Source organism: Rattus norvegicus, chromosome 13, assembly GCF_021556685.1.
Source record: "Rattus norvegicus strain SHRSP/BbbUtx chromosome 13, alternate assembly SHRSP_T2T, whole genome shotgun sequence".
Lineage (NCBI taxonomy): Eukaryota > Metazoa > Chordata > Mammalia > Rodentia > Muridae > Rattus > Rattus norvegicus.
In genome coordinates, this window is record NC_141546.1 from 4,475,338 (window position 1) to 4,498,287 (window position 22,950).

Genomic DNA, 22,950 nt, shown 5'->3' on the forward strand with positions numbered 1-22,950 from the left:
GGGAGGAATGGCTACTTAGTCTACCTCATTTTAAAGGAAGACTATGACCTTGGGAAGCAGATAGATCTAATTTCTGCCTCCACAGGACTTTAAAAATAATTAAGGGGATACATTAAGGAGTTCTTTAATTTCTAAGCTTGTTTTATTTCTTCTTTCTTTCTTCCTTTCTTTCTTTCCTTCTTTCTTTTTCTTTCCCTGTTGTTGTTTTCTTATATTCATCAATTAAGGGAGGAATAGCAAAGAACTTTCTAGTTGAAAATGGAAGGCAAAGACTTAACCATAATGAGATAGGTTTAATAAGGCATGTGATGCAATTCTGTCCAGTTTGATGAGGGCAGTTTCTTTAGGTTGCAAATATGATTCCTTTGTCAAAAAATCCTCATCACTCTCTTTAGTTTTACTTTGTTATGTAATATGAGTTTTGTATTATCATTTTCAATTAAAGAATTTTTCATATTAATATATTCATTGTAGATTTCTGGATGAGTGTGGATTGTGCCATGTCATGTGTATACAGGTTAAAATACAACTTTGGGAGTCAATTTTCTCCTTCCTTTTGGGACCTGGGGAAGGAATCTAATTAGCCAAACACCTTTATTGATTGAGACATCTCACCAGAACCCACTATTATCTTTAAGTAGTAATCCATCCCCTAATACACACTCACAGAGTTAGAGAGTCAGACAGAGAGAGAGAGAGAGAGAGAGAGAGAGAGAGAGAGAGAGAGAGAGAGAGAGGTGAGACAGAGGGAACCAGATTTGTCTCAATATTATAAAAAATGAAGAAAAATAGATATAATTTGAGTGTATCAACAATAAAATGGCCCACTAAAATCTTACGGGGTACTCGAAGAGACCATATTCCATTCTGATTGAATATTTATTTCAGGAACTGAATTTCAAAAAAAATCACTTTTTTAAAAGATAAAATTTTATTTCCTTATTTTTATTGGATATTTTTAAATTTACATTTCAAATGTTATTCCCTTTCTCGGTTTCCCAGACATCCCCCTATCCAATCTACCTCCCACTTTTAAGTTTTGTGTTGTAAGCAGCAAATCTCTGCTCATAGCCATTCCGAAAAAGTGCTCTGAATGCACAGCACTCCTGATGTGCAAAAGAGAGAAAAGTAAGGCCACATGAGAGAGAAATGCAAAATAATTCATTGTCGAACAGTAAAACCATGTGAAGAAGATCGGTTAGTAGAACAGATTGAGAAACAGAGATTCGGTGGGCACTCACCTCAGATTTAGGAGACTTTCCACTGGGTTCCAGATTCCTGGCCTGGAACACATGCCATACTCCCCAAATAAGGAAAAGGGAAAAGTCATACAGGCTGTTAAAGAGATATCTCCATGACAATGAGGCACCTAGAGGCCCTAAGGGCTTAGCGAATAAGCTTTCTTCCCAGACATTTCTCCTTGCAAAAGGTATTTAATTTCGGATCCACCGTGAGAAGTGAGTTTATTACAGGTATGCGTCCACTATCTGCCATGAACAGTCAACAGACAGGTTACAACCATGGATTACCTCTTTCATTAAGATCTGCTGTACAGAAGGCATTCTCCTACAGATTCACAGCTTAATTTTCCTGTAGTAGGATCTCTGAACTTCTAGCCTACCTCTGCCAAGCTAAGACGGAGACAATCCAGGATGCTCCTTTTTCCTGGCCCTGAGCTATTCACTGTTTCAATCTCGCAGGTCCTTGACTCCATTATCAGCTCTTGCCAGACTCTCAGTGGTCCCTGAATGTCCAAGTATCAGAGAAGCCCTTCTCACTTATCCTCATTGCAGACTTGGGTACCCTAAACCGGGTCCAGCTTTCCACAACTCAGACTGCACTTTCCCATCCCTGGCACTCCCTATAGCCCAGCCCCTACCTAGTCAGCAGAGTGGGAGAACCGGAATCAAACTCGCTGTGTTCCATTACTTTTGACCTGGCACTTAGCCTATTCTTTAGACTTTTGTATTGATAGTACATTCCCTGTGACAGTTTTCTACCTCTAGGACTAAGAACCTAAAGTGGTCACCATTTTGTAAATTTGAGGGAGGAGTGTGGGGATTAAGAACACTAGGGAGTAGAGAGTCAGTGAATATTTACTGAGAGGGATACAGGTAATGGAAAAGAAGAGTTCAACACTGGAATAAGAATATCAATCTTGAACACAAGCCTCTGGGTTTATATGATTGCCAGAAATGGAAAAAATTAATGAGTTGAAAAAGGTCAAACAAATGAGAAAATGTGAAGGGATATTTTGGTTCAAATTTGAGAATATGTATATTTCTCATTAATGTTCCTCATAGAATGCCACTTTACACTGTTCACAAAATTTTCTGCTTTCTTGTGTACCTCCGAAGTCAGAGAAAGTGCAGCTGACCTCACAGAGTCAAGAAAGCATTCTGTGTTATGCACCTGGGCCACTCTGTGTAACTACCTCAGGCATCCATGTTGGAAAGCTAAAATGTGCACAGGCAAGTCCCACACCCGCCGATCCCGACCTGCAGCAGCTCTCTGCTCCCAGACCCCGTGGGAAAGAGACCTCACCGCCTGGTCAGGTGGGCACTCCTGAGGCTGCAGAGCGGAAGAGACCACCAACACTGCCCACCCCTGCCCACGTCCCTGGCCCAAGAGGAAACTGTATAAGGCCTCTGGGCTCCCGTGGGGGAGGGCCCAGGAGCGGCAGGACCCCTGCCTGAGACACCGCCGGAACCTGAAGGAAACAGACCAGATAAACAGTTCTCTGCACCCAAATCCCATGGGAGGGAAAGTTAAACCTTCAGAGAGGCAGACACGCCTGGGAATCCAGAAGAGACTGCTCTCTGCACATACATCTCGGACGCCAGAGGAAAACACCAAAGGCCATCTGGAACGCTGGTGCACTGAAGCTCCCAGAAGGGGCAGCACAGGTCTTCCTGGTTGCTGCCGCCGCAGAGAGCCCGTGGGCAGCACCCCGCAAGCAAACTTGAGCCTCGGGACCACAGGTAAGACCAACTAGTCTACTGCAAGAAAGCTGCCTTGTGAAATCAGGACACACAGAGGCAGAATTCCTCTAGGACCGGGCAGGTCCTGTGTTTACCGGAAGTCCTACACCCGCGGATCCCGGGCCCAGGAGGGGCAGGACCCGTGCCTGAGACACCACCGGAACCTGAAGGAAACAGACCGGATGAACAGTTCTCTGCACCCAAATCCCGTGGGAGGGAGAGTTAAACCTTCAGAGAGGCAGACAAGCCTGGGAAACCAGAAGAGACTGCTCTCTGTACATACATCTCGGACGCCAGAGGAAAACACCAAAGGCCATCTGGAACCCTGATGCAATGAAGCTCCCAGAAGGGGCTGCACAGGTCTTCCTGGTTGCTGCCGCTGCAAAGAGCCCGTGGGCAGCACACCGCGAGCAAACTTGAGCCTCGGGACCACAGGTAAGACCAACTTGTATGCTGCAAGTGACCTGCCTGGTGAACTCAAGACACAGGCCCACAGGAACAGCTGAAGACCTGTACAGAGGAAAAACTACACGCACGAAAGCAGAACACTCTGTCCCCATAACTGGCTGAAAGAAAACAGTAAAACAGGTCTACAGCACTCCTGACACACAGGCTTATAGGGACAGTCTAGCCACTGTCAGAAATAGCAGAACAAAGTAACACTAGAGATAATCTGATGGCGAGAGGCAAGCACAGGAACCCAAGCAATAGAAACAAAGACTACGTGGCATCATCGGAGCCCAATTCTCCCACCAAAACAATCATGGAATGTCCAAACACACCAGAAAAGCAAGATCGAGTTTCAAAATCATATTTGATCATGATGCTGGAGGACTTCAAGAAAGACGTGAAGAACTCCCTTAGAGAAACACAGAAAAACATTAATAAACTAGTAGAAGCCTACAGAGAGGAATCGCAAAAATGCCTGAAAGAATTCCAGGAAAACATAAAAAAACAAGTAGAAGCCCATAGAGAGGAGACACATAAATCCCTGAAAGAATGTCAGGAAATCATAAATAAACAAGTAGAATCCCATAGAGAGGAGTCACAAAAATCCCTGAAAGAATTCCAGGAAAACACAATCAAACAGTTGAAGGAATTAAAAATGGAAATAGAAGCAATCAAGAAAGAACACACGGAAACAACCCTGGATATAGAAAACCAAAAGAAGATACAAGGAGCTGTAGATACAAGCTTCACCAACAGAATACAAGAGATGGAAGAGAGAATCTCAGGAGCAGAAGATTCCATAGAAATCATTGACTCAACTGTCAAAGATAATATAAAGCAGAAAAAGCTACTGGTCCAAAACATACAGGAAATCCAGGACTCAATGAGAAGATCAAACCTAAGGATAATAGGTATAGAAGAGAGTGAAGACTCCCAGCTCAAAGGACCAGTAAATATCTTCAACAAAATTATAGAAGAAAACTTCCCTACCCTAAAAAAAGAGATACCCATAGGCATACAAGAAACCTACAGAACTCCAAATAGATTGGACCAGAAAAGAAACACCTCCCATCACATAATAGTCAAAACACCAAACGCACAAAATAAAGAAAGAATACTAAAAGCAGTAAGGGAAAAAGGTCAAGTAACATATAAAGGCAGACCTATCAGAATCACACCAGACTTCTTGCCAGAAACAATGAAGGCCAGAAGATCCTGGACTGATGTCATACAGACACTAAGAGAACACAAATGCCAGCCCAGGTTACTGTATCCTGCAAAACTCTCAATTAACATAGATGGAGAAACCAAGATATTCCATGACAAAACCAAATTTACACAATATCTTTCTACAAATCCAGCACTACAAAGGATAATAAATGGTAAAGCCCAACATAAGGAGGCAAGCTATACCCTAGAAGAAGCAAGAAACTAATTGTCTTGGCAACAAAACAAAGAGAATGAAAGCACACAAACATAACCTCACATTCAAATATGAATATAACGGGAAGCAATAATCACTATTCCTTAATATCTCTCAACATCAATGGCCTCAACTCCCCAATAAAAAGACATAGATTAACAAACTGGATAAGCAACGAGGACCCTGCATTCTCCTGCCTACAGGAAAAACACCTCAGAGACAAAGACAGACAGTACCTCAGAGTGAAAGGCTGGAAAACATTTTCCAAGCAAATGGTCAGAAGAAGCAAGCTGGAGTAGCCATTCTAATATCAAATAAAATCAATTTTCAACCAAAAGTCATCAAAAAAGATAAGGAAGGACACTTCATATTCATCAAAGGAAAAATCCACCAAAATGAACTCTCAATTCTAAATATCTATGCCCCAAATACAAGGGCACCTACATAAGTAAAAGAAACCTTACTAAAGCTCAAAACACACATTGCACCTCACACAATAATAGTGGGAGATTTCAATACCCCACTCTCATCAATGGATAGAACATAGAAATAGATATTAAACAGAGACATGGACAGACTAAGAGAGGTCATGAGCCAAATGGAAATAACAGATATTTATAGAACATTCTATCCTAAAGCAAAAGGATATAACTTCTTCTCAGCTCCTCAATGTACTTTCTCTAAAATAGACCATATAATTGGTCAAAAAACAGGCCTCAACAGGTACAGAAAGATAGAAATAATCCCATGTGTGCTACCAGACCACCACAGCCTAAAACTGGTCTTCAATAACAATAAGGTAAGAATGACCACATATACGTGGAAATTGAACAATGCTCTACTCAATGATAACCTGGTCTAGGAAGAAATAAAGAAAGAAATTAAAAACTTTTTAGAATTTAATAAAAATGAAGGTACAAAATACACAAACTTATGGGACACAATGAAAGCTGTTCTAAGAGGAAAACATATAGCTCTGAGTGCCTGCAGAAAGAAACAGGAAAGACCATATGTCAGCAGCTTGACAGCACACCTAAAAGCTCTAGAACAAAAAGAAGCACATACACCCAGGAGGAGTAGAAGGCAGGAAATAATCAAACTCAGAGCTGAAATCAACCAAGGAGAAACAAAGAGGACCATAGAAAGAATCAACAGAACGAAAAGTTGGTTCTTTGAGAAAATCAACAAGATAGATAAACCCTTAGCCAGACTAACGAGAGGACACAGAGAGTGCGTCCAAATTAACAAAATCAGAAATGAAAAGGGAGACATAACAACAGATTCAGAGGAAATTCAAAAAATCATCAGATCTTACTATAAAAACCTATATTCAACAAAACTTGAAAATCTTCAGGAAATGGACAATTTCCTAGACAGATACCAGGTACTGAAGTTAAATCAGGAACAGATAAACCAGTTAAACGTCCCCATAACTCCTAAGGAAATAGAATCAGTCATTAAAGGTCTCCCAACCAAAAAGAGCCCAGGTCCAGACGGGTTTAGTGCAGAATTTTATCAAACCTTCATAGAAGAGCTCATACCAATATTATCCAAACTATTCCACAAAATTGAAACACATGGATCACTACCGAATACCTTCTACGAAGCCACAATTACTCTTATACCTAGACCACACAAAGACCCAACAAAGAAAGAGAACTTCAGACCAATTTCCCTCATGAATATCAACGCAATAATACTCAACAAAATTCTTGCAAACCAAATCCAAGAGCACATCAGAACAATCATCCACCATGACCAAGTAGGCTTCATCCCAGGCATGCAGGGATGGTTTAATATACGGAAAACCATCAACGTGATCCATTATAAGAACAAAACTACATGATCATTTCATTAGACGCTGAGAAAGCATTTGACAAATTTCAACACCCCTTCATGATAAAAGTCCTGGAAAGAATAGGAATTCAAGGCCCATACCTGAACATAGTAAAAGCCATATACAGCAAAACAGTTGCTAACATTAAACTAAATGGAGAGAAACTTGAAGCAATCCCACTAAAATCAGGGACTAGACAAGGCTGCCCAGTCTCTCCCTACTTATTCAATATAGTTCTTGAAGTTCTAGCCAGAGCAATCAGACAACAAAAGGAGGTCAAGGGGATACAGATCGGAAAAGAAGAAGTCAAAATATCATTATTTGCAGATGATATGATCCCAAAAGTTCCACCAGAGAACTACTAAAGCTGATAAACAACTTCAGCAAAGTGACTGGGTATAAAATTAACTCAAATAAATCAGTAGCCTTCCTCTATACAAAAGAGAAACAAGCCGAGAAAGAAATAAGGGAAACGACTCCCTTCATAATAGACCCAAATAATATAAAGTACCTCGGTGTGACTTTAACAAAGCAAGTAAAAGATTTGTACAATAAGAACTTCAAGACACTGAAGAAGGAAATAGAAGAAGACTTCAGAAGATGGAAAGATTTCCCATGCTCATGGATTGGCAGGATTAATATAGTAAAAATGGCCATTTTAACAAAAGCAATCTACAGATTCAATGCAATCCCCATCAAAATACCAATCCAATTCTTCAAAGAGTTAGACAGAACAATTTGCAAATTTATCTGGAATAACAAAAAACCCAGGATAGCTAAATCTATCCTCAACCATAAAAGGACTTCAGGGGGAATCACTATCCCTGAACTCAAGCAGTATTACAGAGCAATAGTGATAAAAACTGCATGGTATTGGTACAGAGACAGACAGATAGACCAATGGAATAGAATTGAAGACCCAGAAATGAACCCACACACCTATGGTCACTTGATTTTTGACAAAGGAACCAAAACCATCAAATGGAAAAAAGATAGCATTTTCAGCAAATGGTGCTGGTTCAACTGGAGGTCAACATGTAGAAGAATGAAAATCAATCCATGCTTATCACCCTGTATTAAGCATAAGTCCAAGTGGATCAATGACCTCTACATCAAACCAGACACACTTAAACTAATAGAAGAAAAACTAGGGAAGCATCTGGAACACATGGGCACTGGGAAAAATTTCCTAAACAAAACACCAATGGCTTATGCTCTAAGATCAAGAATCGACAAATGGGATCTCATAAAACTGCAAAGCTTCTGTAAGGCAAAGGACACTGTGGTTAGGACAAATCGGCAACCAACAGATTGGGAAAAGATCTTTACCAATCCTACAACAGATAGAGGCCTTATATCCAAAATATACAAAGAACTCAAGAAGTTAGACCGCAGGGAAACAGATAACCCAATTAAAAAATGGGGTTCAGAGCTAAACAAAGAATTCACAGCTGAGGAATGCCGAATGGCTGAGAAACACCTAAAAAAATGTTCAACATCTTTAGTCATAAGGGAAATGCAAATCAAAACAACCCTTAGATTTCACCTCACACCAGTGAGAATGGCTAAGATCAAAAATTCAGGGGACAACAGATGCTGGCGAGGATGTGGAGAAAGAGGAACACTCCTCCATTGTTGGTGGGATTGCAGACTGGTACAACCATTCTGGAAATCAGTCTGGAGGTTCCTCAGAAAATTGGACATTGAACTGCCTGAGGATCCAGCTATACCTCTCTTGGGCATATACCCAAAAGATGCCTCAACATATAAAAGAGACACGTGCTCCACTATGTTCATCGCAGCCTTATTTATAATAGCCAGAAAATGGAAAGAACCGAGATGCCCTTCAACAGAGGAATGGATACAGAAAATGTGGTACATCTACACAATGGAATATTACTCAGCTATCAAAAACAACGAGTCTATGAAATTCGTAGGCAAATGGTTGGAACTGGAAAATATCATCCTGAGTGAGCTAACCCAATCACAGAAAGACATACATGGTATGCACTCATTGATAAGTGGCTATTAGCCCAAATGCTTGAATTACCCTAGATCCCTAGAACAAACGAAACTCAAGATGGATGATCAAAATTTGAATGCTTCACTCCTTCTTTAAATGAGGAAAAAGAATACCCTTGGCTGGGAAGGGAGAGGCAAAGATTAAAACAGAGACTGAAGGAACACCCATTCAGAGCCTGCCCCACAGGTGGCCCATACATATACAGCCACCCAATTGGACAAGATGGATGAAGCAAAGAAGTGCAGACCGACAGGAGCCGGATGTAGATCGCTCCTGAGAGACACAGCCAGAATACAGCAAATACAGAGGCGAATGCCAGCAGCAAACCACTGAGCTGAGAATAGGTCCCCCGTTGAAGGAATCAGAGAAAGAACTGGAAGAGCTTGAAGGGGCTCGAGACCCCAAAAGTACAACAATGTCAAGCAACCAGAGCTTCCAAGGACTAAGCCACTACCTAAAGACTATATATGGACTGACCCTGGACTCTGACCCCATAGGTAGCAACGAATATCCTAGTAAGAGCACCAGTGGAAGGGGAAGCCCTGGGTCCTGCTAAGACTGAACCCCCAGTGAACTAGACTATGGGGGGAGGGCGGCAATGGGAGGAGGGTTGGGAGGGGAACACCCATAAGGAAGGGGAGGTGGGAGGGGGATTTTGCCCGGAAACCGGGAAAGGGAATAACACTTGAAATGTATATAAGAAATACTCAAGTTAATAAAAAAAAAATAAAAAAAAGACACGTGCTCCACTATGTTCATTGCAGCCTTATTTATAATAGCCAGAAGGTGGAAAGAACCCAGATATCCTTCAACAGAGGAATGGATACAGAAAATGTGGTACTTCTACACAATGGAATATTACTCAGCTATCAAAAACAACGAGTTTATTAAATTCGTAGGCAAATGGTTGGAACTGGAAAATATCATCCTTAGGGAGCTAACCCAATCACAGAAAGACATACATGGTATGCACTCATTGATAAGTGGCTATTAGCCCAAATGCTTGAATTACCCTAGATGCCTAGAACAAATGAAACTCAAGACGGATGATCAAAATTTGAATGCTTCACTCCTTCTTTGAAAGGGGAACAAGAATACCCTTGGCAGGGAAGAGAGAGGCAAAGATTAAAACAGAGACTGAAGGAACTCCCATTCAGAGCCTGCCCCACATGTGGCCCATACATATACAGCCATCCAATTAGACAAGATGGATGAAGCAAAGAAGTGCAGACCGACAGGAGCTGGATGTAGATCGCTCCTGAGAGACACAGCCAGAATACAGCAAATACAGAGGCGAATGCCAGCAGCAAACCACTGAACTGAGAATAGGACCCCCATTGAAGGAATCAGAGAAAGAACTGGAAGAGCTTGAAGGGGCTCGAGACCCCATATGTACAACAATGCCAAGCAACCAGAGCTTCCAGGGACTAAGACACTACCTAAAGACTATACATGGACTGACCCTAGACTCTGACCTCATAGGTAGCAATGAATATCCTAGTAAGAGCACCAGTGGAAGGGGAAGCCCTGGGTTCTGCTAAGACTGTACCCCCAGTGAACTAGACTGGTTGGGAGGGCGGCAATGGGGGGAGGGTTGGGAGGGGAACACCCATAAGTAAGGGGAGGGGGGAGGGGGATGTTTGCCCGGATACCTGGAAAGGGAATAACACTCGAAATGTATATAAGAAATACTCAAGTTAATAAAAAAATATGTGCACAGGCATGGGAAAAGGAAGCAATGAATGTTTGTTTTCTTTGTCATGTTTTCATATAGAGTACCTTTCCACTTACCAAAGGTTAATCACACCTTAGTAGCCATTGTTTTTATGATGCAATCCTTTGTCTTATTGGGTCCCTCAATACTCTTCCTCCTCCACACACACAAAGAAAACAAAAAAGAAAGTCCTTCATATGTTTTTTTAGTCTCTCCTAAAGCCCCATTATTTTCCTTCCATTATGTAAGCTCTGAGGTTGGGATTTAGTGAACTGCTTTGTTTATCTTATGGATAGTGAAGAGTTGCATGAAAACCACTGTCCTGATAAAATTTGAATTTAAGAAGACATGAAGGTTTAGATTGCTCATCTTGCCTTAACCGGACCACACTTAATTTAGACACATTACATTACACTACACTTCAGTGAGTGTAAATAGCAAGTTCTTTTTTTCAAGCTAATAAGGGAAAGACGACTTTAGAAAACCATATCATGAGAATAACCATGTCATATTCTTGTTTTCTCATTTCAGTTACAAAACAGGTCTGTGGGTGTGCTTGTCCAAGCAGATTGCTTACTTCCACTCCTCTCTCCCTCCTTTCTACTAGCTTCCTTCCTTTCTTCTACCTCTTGCCCTTTTCTTTTTTCTTTCTAGTTGCTTTTTTGAGGCCGGGTCTCTCTTTGTAACTGAACTGGCTTGGAAAACATGATCTTTCTGTCTCAGCTAGCAGAGTGCTGAAATTACAAAACTACATTTGTGAGTTTATTATCAAACTGACATTTCAACTTAAAATGACACATACAAAAAACAACAATAGCAACAACAGCACAGAAGCAAAGTCACTTTAATTTGTAGGCACATTTAGAAGATTGTATTTCAACTCCACTAAATATATGGATCTGGTTTAAAAAATAATAATGTTCAGTCACTAAGACCCAGAAAGCAGAAATAACTAAACTATGAACAATTTGATCATGTCTTTCAATGTTGGCCTTGCTATTCTTAATTCGAGTCTTCCCCCTCTCTCTTTTTTTTTTTCAAGGAAGTTTACAGATATGCTTTCGACTAAGCAAAATAGAAAGTCATGTGTACACCATGAACACAGAGAATCTGGCCAATGGAAGAGTGCACCAGGTGAAGATTAACAAAGACGGACCAGAACTTTCCATTCAGGTACTTCATTTCTGACCTTTCCATTCAGCCTTCATGCCAAGACTTCTGCATCAAACATATCTGAGCTCAATAAAGCCACATCCTAAAGTATAGAGTAGCTGCAGACTCCAACCCAGATCTTAGCTATGTTCCTCCTTCTCACTGGCATTGTTATCACCTAGGAAAGAGTTAGAAGCACAAATTCACATTCTTGAATCCCCCACTAGAGCGATCTTATCAGAAATTACTGGAAAGGAGAAAGCATTGGACCTCCTAGTTGTTCTCAATTTTAATCAGTTCTTAACCCTAATGAGTGAGCAACAAGAATGATGCATGCAAAGAGAAAGGTACAGAAGATTGTAGAAGGGCTTTAGGGAAAATGCACATAGGGTATAAGTGGCTGCAAAGATGTCATAGGTGATGCAAAAGAACTTGGGAAGGCACAGGTCTCCTCTACACATCACTGCTTACTTCCTAGTGCAAAGTTGGTCTTGAAGATAAATAAGATGTTCCTGGGAAGGAAAGACAAAGTTTATGGAAGGTTTATTTATACACAAGCAAAAATGTTCGAAAAAATAGTGTTGTAGGCTTCTATGAAATATTAGTGATTCTGTATAAAGAGCCAAAAGCAGAGCTGGGCAGATCTTAATAAAGTCTCGCCAAAGTCTAGACTATCTCTCTATGATCATAAGTGAGAATGTTAATTAGCTTAACACTCACCATTTTGTTTATGTAAGTTTAATCTATTTATCTTGGATCCTCCAAAATTATCACATCAAATGCCTCTTTTCTTGCAACAGATGCAATGACATCTTTCTCAGAAGATGACTTTGTTCTGTTTTTCTGTGAACTAAGCAGGGAAGGGGAGGATCAGAGAAGGGGAAACTGGGAACTGGGATAACATTTGAAATGTAACTACATGAAATATCTAATAAAATATAAAATAAAATTATAATTAAAAAAAAAGATTGGGTTGAGCCTCCCCTTTTCAACTTCCTGAGATCACTGCAAAGAAAGATATATTGAGAAATGGGTGACATAAGACAAAAATCAGCTAAAATGATTCTTTGTAACTTGAAAAATGCCACATACAAAACCATGGAGAGGATTTCAATGGAACAGCAGTGGGAATCAATTTTTTGTTGTGGCCTATGAGCGAATATAGGAATGACTATGAGTTATTCCTATTAGGTGGAAGTTCCTAAGTTATTTTGGCTATATAACATAAATAATTTGCATGACATCAAAAATTTACCACTTACCTGTTATATAATTCCTGAAATGAGTAGGAGAAACACATTTGAGCATGTGTAGGTTAGGGTGGGGAATATACACCTGCTTAATTGGTGAATGATAGGAATTGTAATTAAAATTGTTATTTTTTGTAATGTTTGTCTTTACCATATGGGAGCCAGCAGTTTTCAGTGTTGAGGAAATGCTGTCATCATTTTTCCTTTTTCTTTCTTTCTCTTCCTTCCTTTCTTTCTTCCTTTCTTTCTTTCTTTCTTTCTTTCTTTCTTTCTTTCTTTCTTTCTTTCTTTCTTTGTGTTTTATTATTTTTCTGAACACAAGGACTCTCCCAGGTCTAGAAATACCATAGATTTAGATTGACTCTCCAGTTAGCTTAGGACATCTCCTTGCCTCTTCCTCCCAAATACTGGGATTACAAATGAATGCCACCACATTTGATATTTTACCTGTATTCTGGTACCTAACTTAGGTCTTTGTCCTTCTTCCGCATGCACCTCCCTTACTGAACTATACCCCAGCTCCTTGTTTGTTTATAATTTGAATGAAGCCTGAATGAGAAAAATGGGGCATATTCTGTTGAGCACTTAACAGAAAATATTTGAGTATCTTTGTATTTCCTGTCCTCTATACACATAAGACAGGTAGAACACAGGGCAGTCAGATGTATATCTTTCCTTTCTTTGTCTATATAATATGCACCATTCAATTTTTAGTCCACAATAAGCACCTACTTGCTATTTGTAGTGTGTAGAAAAGCAGAAAAACCTAGAGCAGAGACCTTTTGTTGATGCAGGAAGATAGCATATTTATCTTCTTGACCATATTACCCAATTTGTCAAAAGAGTTACTCAGTGAATATGTGTAGAAAAAGTTTTGGATGGAGGAACTAAATGGAAAAGTTAGGCAGCAGTCCTGATACATTTGATTTTCCCCAAATTCTGCAACTCATTCACCACAAATTATGACTGACACTTTTCCATTCTAGACACTGCACTGTAAAAGGATGAGAATGGTATTATTTAGATGCTCAAAGGGGAGATTAGAGATCAGGAGCAGGGCTCAGCTGATGAATGATTTTTGTTGCCAGAATGAGGATTTGAGGTCAGATCTTCAAAGTCTAGGAGGGATGACAAACAAACACTTGTAATCCCCATGATGGTGAGAGAGGAAGTAGAGACAAGCTGTTTTCTGTAAGCCTGGGGGCCAAGTAGCCTACCCTGTTTGGTGACGTTCTAGGATAAAGTGAGAAACCATCTCAGACAAAAAGAGAGGACTGAACAATTGCACTGTGGTTGTCTGCTGACATTTAAATAATACACATATATGCAAAATCTTCCCCATACAATAGAGATTGGAAGAATCTACTGGATATGTTAAGATTGAAAAAAAATTGAAATATATTTCTGGGTAAGCCCAGGAAGGAGAAGAAGGAGGGGAGCAAAGAAGAATCAGCAATACATGAAGCCAGCAGTGATTGCTAAAGGGGCACCTTAGAAACCAAGGCCTGGAAAAATCCAGCAGTGACATCTACTCAGCTTTAGAGTGTGAGGTGATCAGCTATCGCTGTTAGTGGGAGCAATGTGTGCAGTCTTACTCAAAGGATTTATCAAGCTACACGTCAGAATTCAGAAATCCTACAGTCCACATCCGAAAATAGGTCAGAGATATGGAGGGAATTAAAGAGTGGTAGCCATAAGTACAAGAGCAGAGGAAGAAGAAGGGAGAATGGACAGTATAGCTGGGTTCTATTTAGTGTGCCAGAGCATGTACCACATAGGCTTCTCTGGTTACTTGTTTTTAGAGAAGAATCCTTTGAAAAATTTACAGTAGGAAGATAAAATATGACAATAACCTGTAGTGTTTCTAAGTGAATAGAAGCCCAAAGAAAGATATTATTTTAAAAAGATGAGAGAAAAGATATTTTGTATGCATTTTTGGACAACTCCTGAGCCATTTTGAATCTCCCTTGAGAGATAATTTTGGAGAGCATCCTGCTCTGAGACTGTAAGTAGTTTGCAAATGGGATTGCTTAATACCTTCTCAAATCCTGGACTATGGCTTTATTTTATTTTCCTACAGATGGACCAGCAACTCTTCACCTATAACTTCTCCCCAAAAGTTGAATTCTGGACACTGAAGTCACTTGTTCTAGGCAAAGTCACAGGTCTGATTTTCTATTCTATACATTTCATGAGTGGTGTTAAACTTGATGAATTTGTTTTCCACTGTTGGTGTGTTCAATGATTCAAATCTGAAGACATTGCTCCCTCCTACAGTCTTGATACAGACTTTGAAGCAGGATATACTAAGACACGTATGGGCTAATGGTACAGAATTCCATTCATGTTTGCTTTATTAATTGGTTAGTTCAAGATTAATAATTAGTTCTTTGTGGCATTTATTTTTGGTTAATTGTTAGTAACTCATGGAAGAAGTTAATCAAATAATAAAATAACATTTAAATTTAAAATTATAAATTGTTCTAGATATTCAACAGTTTGTTTTCATTTGTTTAATTATAAACAAAACAAGTGAAGTAGGATGCTGAGCTGCAAAATGAGGATTGAAAGATCAAATTAGAAGAGTGGATCTTCTTTTTTTCATGCAGTTTTTGTGAACTTTCCATTTTGGTTTGAAAATATTTATTGCTTGTACAACACTGCATTTTTTATACTTTCCTGTAGGTTTGGATATCTTAAATGGTATCTGATCTTTAACATTATTTTTAGACCATAAATGCATCCTGGCTTTAATTATTGTAGACAATAGGACTTTGCATTCACCACAATATATGTCTTATCTTTTCTTGTCCTTTCCTTTGAATATATTTTTTGTTTGTTTTAAAAGCCTCATGTATAATTTTGAATAGAATACACAGCTAAATTCTAAGTTTTCCTCATGTGGGCATGTGAATAATGCATGGTTCATGTACACATTTAAATCTGTGACCGTGAATAAGTTTTTCTCATGGGATGCTTTTGGAGATCAACAACATCAAGCATTTTCTACCTCATTTAAGACAGATCACTTTGTGGAGTGGAAAGGATTCTCCCTTATGAGATTCTGGTGATTCTGTTTTCTTTTCCCATTATGCTTTAGAAACATTGTGTTTTTAAACATCTATACTACTAAGTCTGGCTTTGTGTGGGTTCCAGAGATCCAAAATCAGATCTTCAAGTGGCAATCTCCCAGTCTTTAATTACTTATTATCTGAATAATCTGGGTATCTACGTTTTACAAATTAGCAAATACAAATCTTCATCAGATTTTTGAAATTACTTGTACACTTATACTTCTGCCTCCCCCCTTATGTCATTTTAGTCTAGGAAGATGATTTTGCTAGATGGTTGAAGGGTGTTATATGTCAGTTGGCACTAGAGGGAAGAGGGAGGGGTACAGTAAGTGGAAGAGGGAGAGAACATACAATTGCATTATTTCATTCTGGTTCAGATTTTTGATTTGTCTATTTCTGTTTTTGTTTTTTGACACTATCACGTTCCGGGGGCCTGCTAGTCACAGTACAGTTTAGAAAACATTAACAATTTTCAGAATCTTATGCAGAAATGAACTCAGTGCCAGAAATCACTCTGTATAAATTTTTTATAGCTCGTAACTCAGAGTCTTGATACCACCATTTGGAATGACTTCTCCAAAAGTCTGAAGTTCTTTGTAGGGCCTGTAGGGTGCTCTTGGTTACCTGGTAATCCTGCAAAAGAGTCTAGTAGCTGCTGTGACCTGTGTACAGACTGTAGATTTGCAAGACAGAGGAGTTATTTTCTGAAAAAAAGGCTGCAGAGAATGAGATGTGCTAACAGTGTTACAGCTTAGCTAGAAAAAGAAATCATTAACAATATCGCGAATCTTCTCGAGTCATAAAGAGCATAGCATTTCCACAACATAATATGAATGTAAAATTAGTCAAGAAAATGTCAATTTTCAAAGAAACAGACCAATGTAATAATCAATATATATGAATTAATGATGACCTCATTTCTTACACTACCCCCTGTGTAATAATAACATTAATAATAATAAAAATGCTAGTTCTAAAATTTTTTATTTAGGGTCACTAATGAGACCTTGGTGAGGTTTTACTTCTTGCTTTCTGTATATTAGAAATTTTTGGTTTATACAGAAATGTGATTTTCTCCTTTCTGAGCCTAAACTTTTCGAAATATTATTTTTCTGTCTTAAAGTCTCTGAATCATAAAGTTTTGTCTGAAGGAAGATATTTATTTCATCTTGATCTAAGAAGATCATTTTGATAGACAGTAGAAGGGTGTTATATGTCAGTTAGACATAGAGGAAAGTGAGAGAGAAAAGGTCAAAGGGAAAGAAAGAGGGAGAGGAAACACAAGTCCATTCTGAGTGACTACAGTGCCAGGAGCACTGGTTCATAATTGTTACGAACGCACACTTCTCTCAGCTCTACACCTATGATATTATGAAAGGAGCTAGAAACAGTTTATATGATGAGAATTGACACTGAGGAAATTGCAGACGTGCATGCCAGTCACTGCCATCCTTCTTAAGAGCAAATTTGAAATCCAGACATGTCAATGAGCATACACCTTTTTTCTTCTCTTTTTGTATTTGAAATTTAATCAGTTGGTTCAAGTTTTGAAAGTTCTAACCTACTCCATACCCAGAACACACAGCTGCTTTGATTATATGTTCTTAAGCATGGGAAATTTGGTATGTAGGTGTGCGTTGATATGCAGTTTTATATGTCTGGTTATACATTTCTTTTTAAAGTTTGAAACTTGATATTTTTATACTTCTCAAGTCTATTAATTAGTTTATATGTCTCTTTGTTTCGAGTTACATTTACTATTCATCTTTATTCATTAATTCTTAGATTTTCAACTTAAAAATTATTGACAATTTTATAGTCTATGTCTTTATCTCTCTGATCTCAATTTGATCAATTTTACTATCACATATTTTGTGCTTTTTTAAATTTTGCTGTCAAACTGTATGAATTCAAGGCATATAAAAATTTATTTTTTACTAGTTATTGTGTGTCTGTGTGTGTGTTTGTGTGTGTGTGTGTGTGTGTGTGTGTGTGTGAGAGAGAGAGAGAGAGAGAGAGAGAGAGAGAGAGAGAGAGAGAGAGAGAGAGAGAATGAGAATGGGTATATGCTGTTGAGATCTTGTTTCATAAGACCAAACTAAGTTCAGAATTATTAGACTTCCATGCAACTTCTTTACCCATGAAGCCATCTTGCAGTCCATTTTTTATTTACTTTTAATCTTTACCACTCCTACATCTGATATAGGGCTAATATCAAATATAAACAAAAAAAACTCAAGATGGTGGACTCTAGAGATTCAAATAACCCTATTAAAATGTGATGTACAGAGCTAAACTAAGAATTGTCAACTGAGGGGCTGGGGATTTAGCTCAGTGGTAGAGCGCTTACCTAGGAAGAGCAAGGCCCTGGGTTCGGTCCCCAGCTCCGGAAAAAAAAAAAAAAACAAAAACAAAAAAAGAAAAACAAAACAACCCCCCCCCCAAAAAAAAAGATGGCTGAGAAACTCCAAAAGAAAAGATAAACTTTCTTGGTTATCAGGGAAATGCAAATCAAAAGAACTCTGAGGTTTCACCTTACACCACACAGAATAGCTAAGGTAAAAATCTCAGGTGGCAAGAGATGCTGCCCAGGAGAAATATGAACACTCTTCCATTGTTTTTTTTTTTGGGGGGGGGGGTATGAAAGCTGGTAAAACCATTCTGGAAATCTGTCTGGAGGTTCCTCAAAAATTGGACATTGCACTACCTTAAGACCCCTGGGTATGTACCCAAAAGATGCTCCAACATACAAAAAAGACAAATGCCCCCCTATGTTCATAGTAGTCTTATTTATAATATATAGAAGCTGAAAAGAACCAAAATGTCTTTCAACAGAGGAATGGATACAGAAATTGTGGTACATTTACACAATAGAGTACTACTCAGGTATTAAAAACAATGACTTCATGTAATTTTTAGACAAATGGATTAAACTAGGAAATATCATCCTGAGTGAGGTAACCCAATCTCTCTCTCTCTCTCTCTCTCTCTCTCTCTCTCTCTCTCTCTCTCTCTCTCTCTCTCACACACACACACACACACACACACACACACACACACACATACACACACACACACACACACAGGTTATGCACTAACTGATAAGTGAATATTAGCTCAAAAGCACGGATTACCCAAGATACAATCCACAGACCACATGATGTTCAAGAAGGACAACCAAAGTGTGGATTCTTCAGTCCTTCTTAGAAGGGGAAACAAAATTATTCAGAGGAGGAAACTGGAGCAGAGACTGAAGGAAAGGCTATCATCCAGAGACTGCCCTATCTGGGGATCAAGCCCATATACATACAGCCACCAAACCCAGACAATAAATATTACTGATGCCAAGAAGTGCTTGCTGACAGGAGCTTGATATACCTGTTTCCTAAGAGGCTCACCCAGAGCATGCAAATAAAGAGGCAGATGCTTGCCCTTGATCATTGAAATGAGAAAGGGGTCCCCGTTGTGAGAGGAATTAGAGAAAGAATTGAATGAGCTGAAGGCATTTGCAACCCCTTAAGAAAAACAATACCAATCAACCAGAGTTCCCAGGGATTAAACCACCATGTGAAGAGTACACAGGGCTCAAGGTGCTTATGTAGCAGAGGATGGCCTTGTTGAGTATCACTGGGAGGAGATGCCCTTGGTCCTGCAAAGACTGAATGCCCCAGTGTATGGGAATACCGGGCAAGGATCCGGGGAAAGGGTGGATGGTTGGGTGGGTCAGGGAACACCTTCATAGAAGCAGGGGATGCAGGATGGGATAGGAGGTTTATAGATAAGGAAACCACAGGGAAAAGAGATAGCATTTGAAATATTTATTTAAAAAATATCCAATAAAATAATAAAGCATATCATGAATCTATATTGAACCTGTTTTTCATTTTTATTTTCTATTTTGTTTGCATTTAGAACATTATCACCCTACCAAGTTTCTTCTCCAAAATCTCCCCTATCCCATTCTTCCTCTCCCCTGCCTCTATGAGGGTGTTCCCTCACCCACCCATTGCTGCCTCAGCCTAGCATTCCCCTACTCTGAGTTATCAAGCCTCAACAGGACCAAAGGACTCCATTACTCATGAAGGCATATAAGGCACTGTTCTGCTACACTGTGAAACAGTATTGAACCCTCTTTGTCTGCCCGTTCTTCTGTCTGAACTCTCTAGTAGTCAAATTCTTCTATGAGCTCTTTCCTTAGTGTTTCCTATTGCAGCTTATTTATTCTTTTTTTCTTTCTATTTTTCAGTGTATACCCATGGTTCCAGCTGCATATGTAGCAGAGGATGACCTTGTTGGGTGAAGAAGCCCATGGTCCTGTCAAGGCTGGACACCCTAGTGTAGGGGAATGTCAGGGTGGGAAGGGAGGAAGTGGGTGGTTGGGAGGGGCAATGCCCTTTTACTAGAAAGGGAGGAGGATGGGATAGGAGGCTTATGTCTAGGAAAGTGGAAAAATGAATAACATTTGCAATATAAATAAAAAATATCCAATAAATAAAATATAATAACCAATTAAAGAATGTGTGCATATGTGCACATTCATGTCCAGATACACCAATGCATTCACATGTACATAAATATTTAGTTGGAACTGACTTCTGAGAACCAGCAGGATCGAAAATGGGGCACACCCCATGAAATTTCCATGTTTTTACCAGTGTAAAATGAGATTCTGATTATGATAATATCAGTCTCTCAGTTTTCTTTTCTTGGGCAGAATAGGATTATAAGTTTGAATCCTGACACTCAGTGACATTAAAGCTTTTGGTAGAGCTTGCCAAAATAAAAGGTGTTAATATTAGTACTGTGATATATGGTATTTCATTTATTTTTTCATGATTTCACATCTTACTCATATTTACCCACACTGCTCTCTCCCACCCTTTCCTCTTGCTTAATACCTCCTTCTTCTTAAGTCCACTTTGACTTTATTTCTTTTTCATGCATTGTGTCTTGATTGCACCAATCTGTTCTCCCTCCACCCAAAGTCAAATCAAAGGAGAGCATGGTTTGGAGTTTAGTTCCCATTACGTGAGGCAATTTTCTTTCATCTATTGTTTCCCTTAAAGTTTACCATGAGAGTTCAGTCCATTTTGCCTTTGCATGCTCCCCAGACTTGACAGGGTCCTCCTTTTAAAATGGTCTAGTTGTTTCTCATCCCTCTCCAATCCCACCCTAAACTTTATTATTGCTCTATGGGATACTTCCTAGGTTTAGCTCCCATCTCTCAAAAATATGCACAAATACTCTATAATGTTTTATGAAGCTCAACAATATATGTTCTATTAATATTGCCCTATGTTCTCAAAGTTTTTTGGGTCGCAGAAACCTGACTTTAATGGACTTTGTAGAAATCTAAGGGGAAATTTTATTAAAACTTTCTTGCCATTGCTATATTTTGTAGTGCTGTGGCATGATGTGGCTGAAGGGAGTGCCCCATGCTGAGGAATTCACATCCACCCCACCAAGCAGGCACCCGACATAAATTATTCTAGTATAAAATGTTTATATGGGGCATTAAAAGGGGGGGGATAGAGTAGATAGAGACAGAGAGGGAGACAGAAGAACCAAAAGAGAGAAAGAAGGGAAGAGGATAGTTGGTAATATAAGGATAGAGGGAAAAGGAGAGTGATGGTGATGGAGAGGGGATGGAGGGAGAGGGGGAGAGAAGTAGAGAGAGAGAGGGAGAGAGAGGGTGAGAGAGAGAACAAACAGTCCTTTGATAGCAAGGCAGGTTTAAACCTGGGTGTTGCTAAGCAACTCGTGGGAGGAGCCTAGAAAAAATGCTAATATTCCTCCATTTGGTTTTAATTGAAAAATGAGAAACAAAAAAAAGATATGGGGGTGGGGGAATAGGGTCTTCCAATCCTTAACTACTTCTTGCTGACTTTGGGTGATGGTTTTTTTCTCTCAGAAACTTAAGAAAGCAGGTGTCTTAGGGTTTTACTACTGAAAACAGACACCACGACCAAGGCAAATTTTATAAGGACAACATTTAACTGGATCTGTCTTACAGGTTCAGAGGTTTAGTTCATTATCATCAATTTTGGAGAGGAGTGGAGAGTTCTACATCTTCATCTGATTGTCTCTAGGGGAAGAATGGCTTCTAGGTAGATAAGATGGTGGTATTATCAACCATGCTTACACTGACACATCTACTGCACCAAGATCACACTTCCTAATTGAGATATTGGTGAAATGTTAGGAGAATTGTCATTTTCATTGCTGTTTTATTCCTGTGTAAGGGGCAGGTCCAGTAAAAGTGTCTATGAGAGTAGGCTGGACCGTATGTGGGTTGTTCTCTTGAAGCTGTTCTGGATATAGGTTATGAATAAATGCCTGGACTTGGTAATACCCTGACACACACACACACACACACACACACACACACACACACACACACACACACACAGATTTTTCTTAGATATACATTTCAAACTCTTTAAATCTTGGTGATTGAGATGAGGGGAGTTCCAAATCAAGAAAACAGGTAAAGAATCCTACACTCTGGAATAGGCGGCATACGAGAACTTAGGCTACTGATTTGCACACTCATCCAGATGGATTGTTTGGTCCATGAGATCTAATTAGGTTTCCTGGTGATTATAATTCTTAAAAGAGATCAATTTGTTAGCACCATAAACCCCCTTAAATGTGAGCTTAGGAAAAACCAGAACCTTTTGTGGGACAGATAGGGAAGGAGGGGTTTTTTCTCTGTGTCTAGAAGAGTGAATGTACATTAATTTAGCATTGTGAGAAGCATTTTTAAGGTTACATTTAAAAGTCAATCAAAGAGAACTTTTACCTTGTCAATATGATAGTTGTCATACAGATTTAGCATGAGAAACACCTTGAATCTTTGATTTGAAGACAACCAAACGGAACTTAATGTGTGTCTATGATAGCTGATAGTACAGATTTAGCATGAGAAATATTTTAAGTGAATAGTTAGAAAACAACCAAAGGAAACATAAATTTTTAAACTTGTGATTATGAAAGTGCATCTATGGTGGAATGTCTTATTAGAGTTAAATTAATTTACCAGGGTT

At 39.2% G+C, this 22,950-nt stretch overlaps 1 protein-coding gene across 2 annotated transcripts in view; it reads left to right on the top strand.

Annotated features, from left to right (window-relative positions):
- Positions 1-22,950, top strand: part of Cntnap5c (contactin associated protein-like 5C) — a gene marked incomplete at its 5' end in the record, with an annotated part of 856,281 nt that overhangs the window by 761,650 nt on the left and 71,681 nt on the right. For both annotated transcript variants that reach the window (NM_001415869.2, NM_001047866.3), the window contains 2 exon segments: positions 11,471-11,601; positions 14,911-14,995. In NM_001415869.2, coding sequence (NP_001402798.1) covers positions 11,471-11,601; positions 14,911-14,995 — 216 coding nt within the window.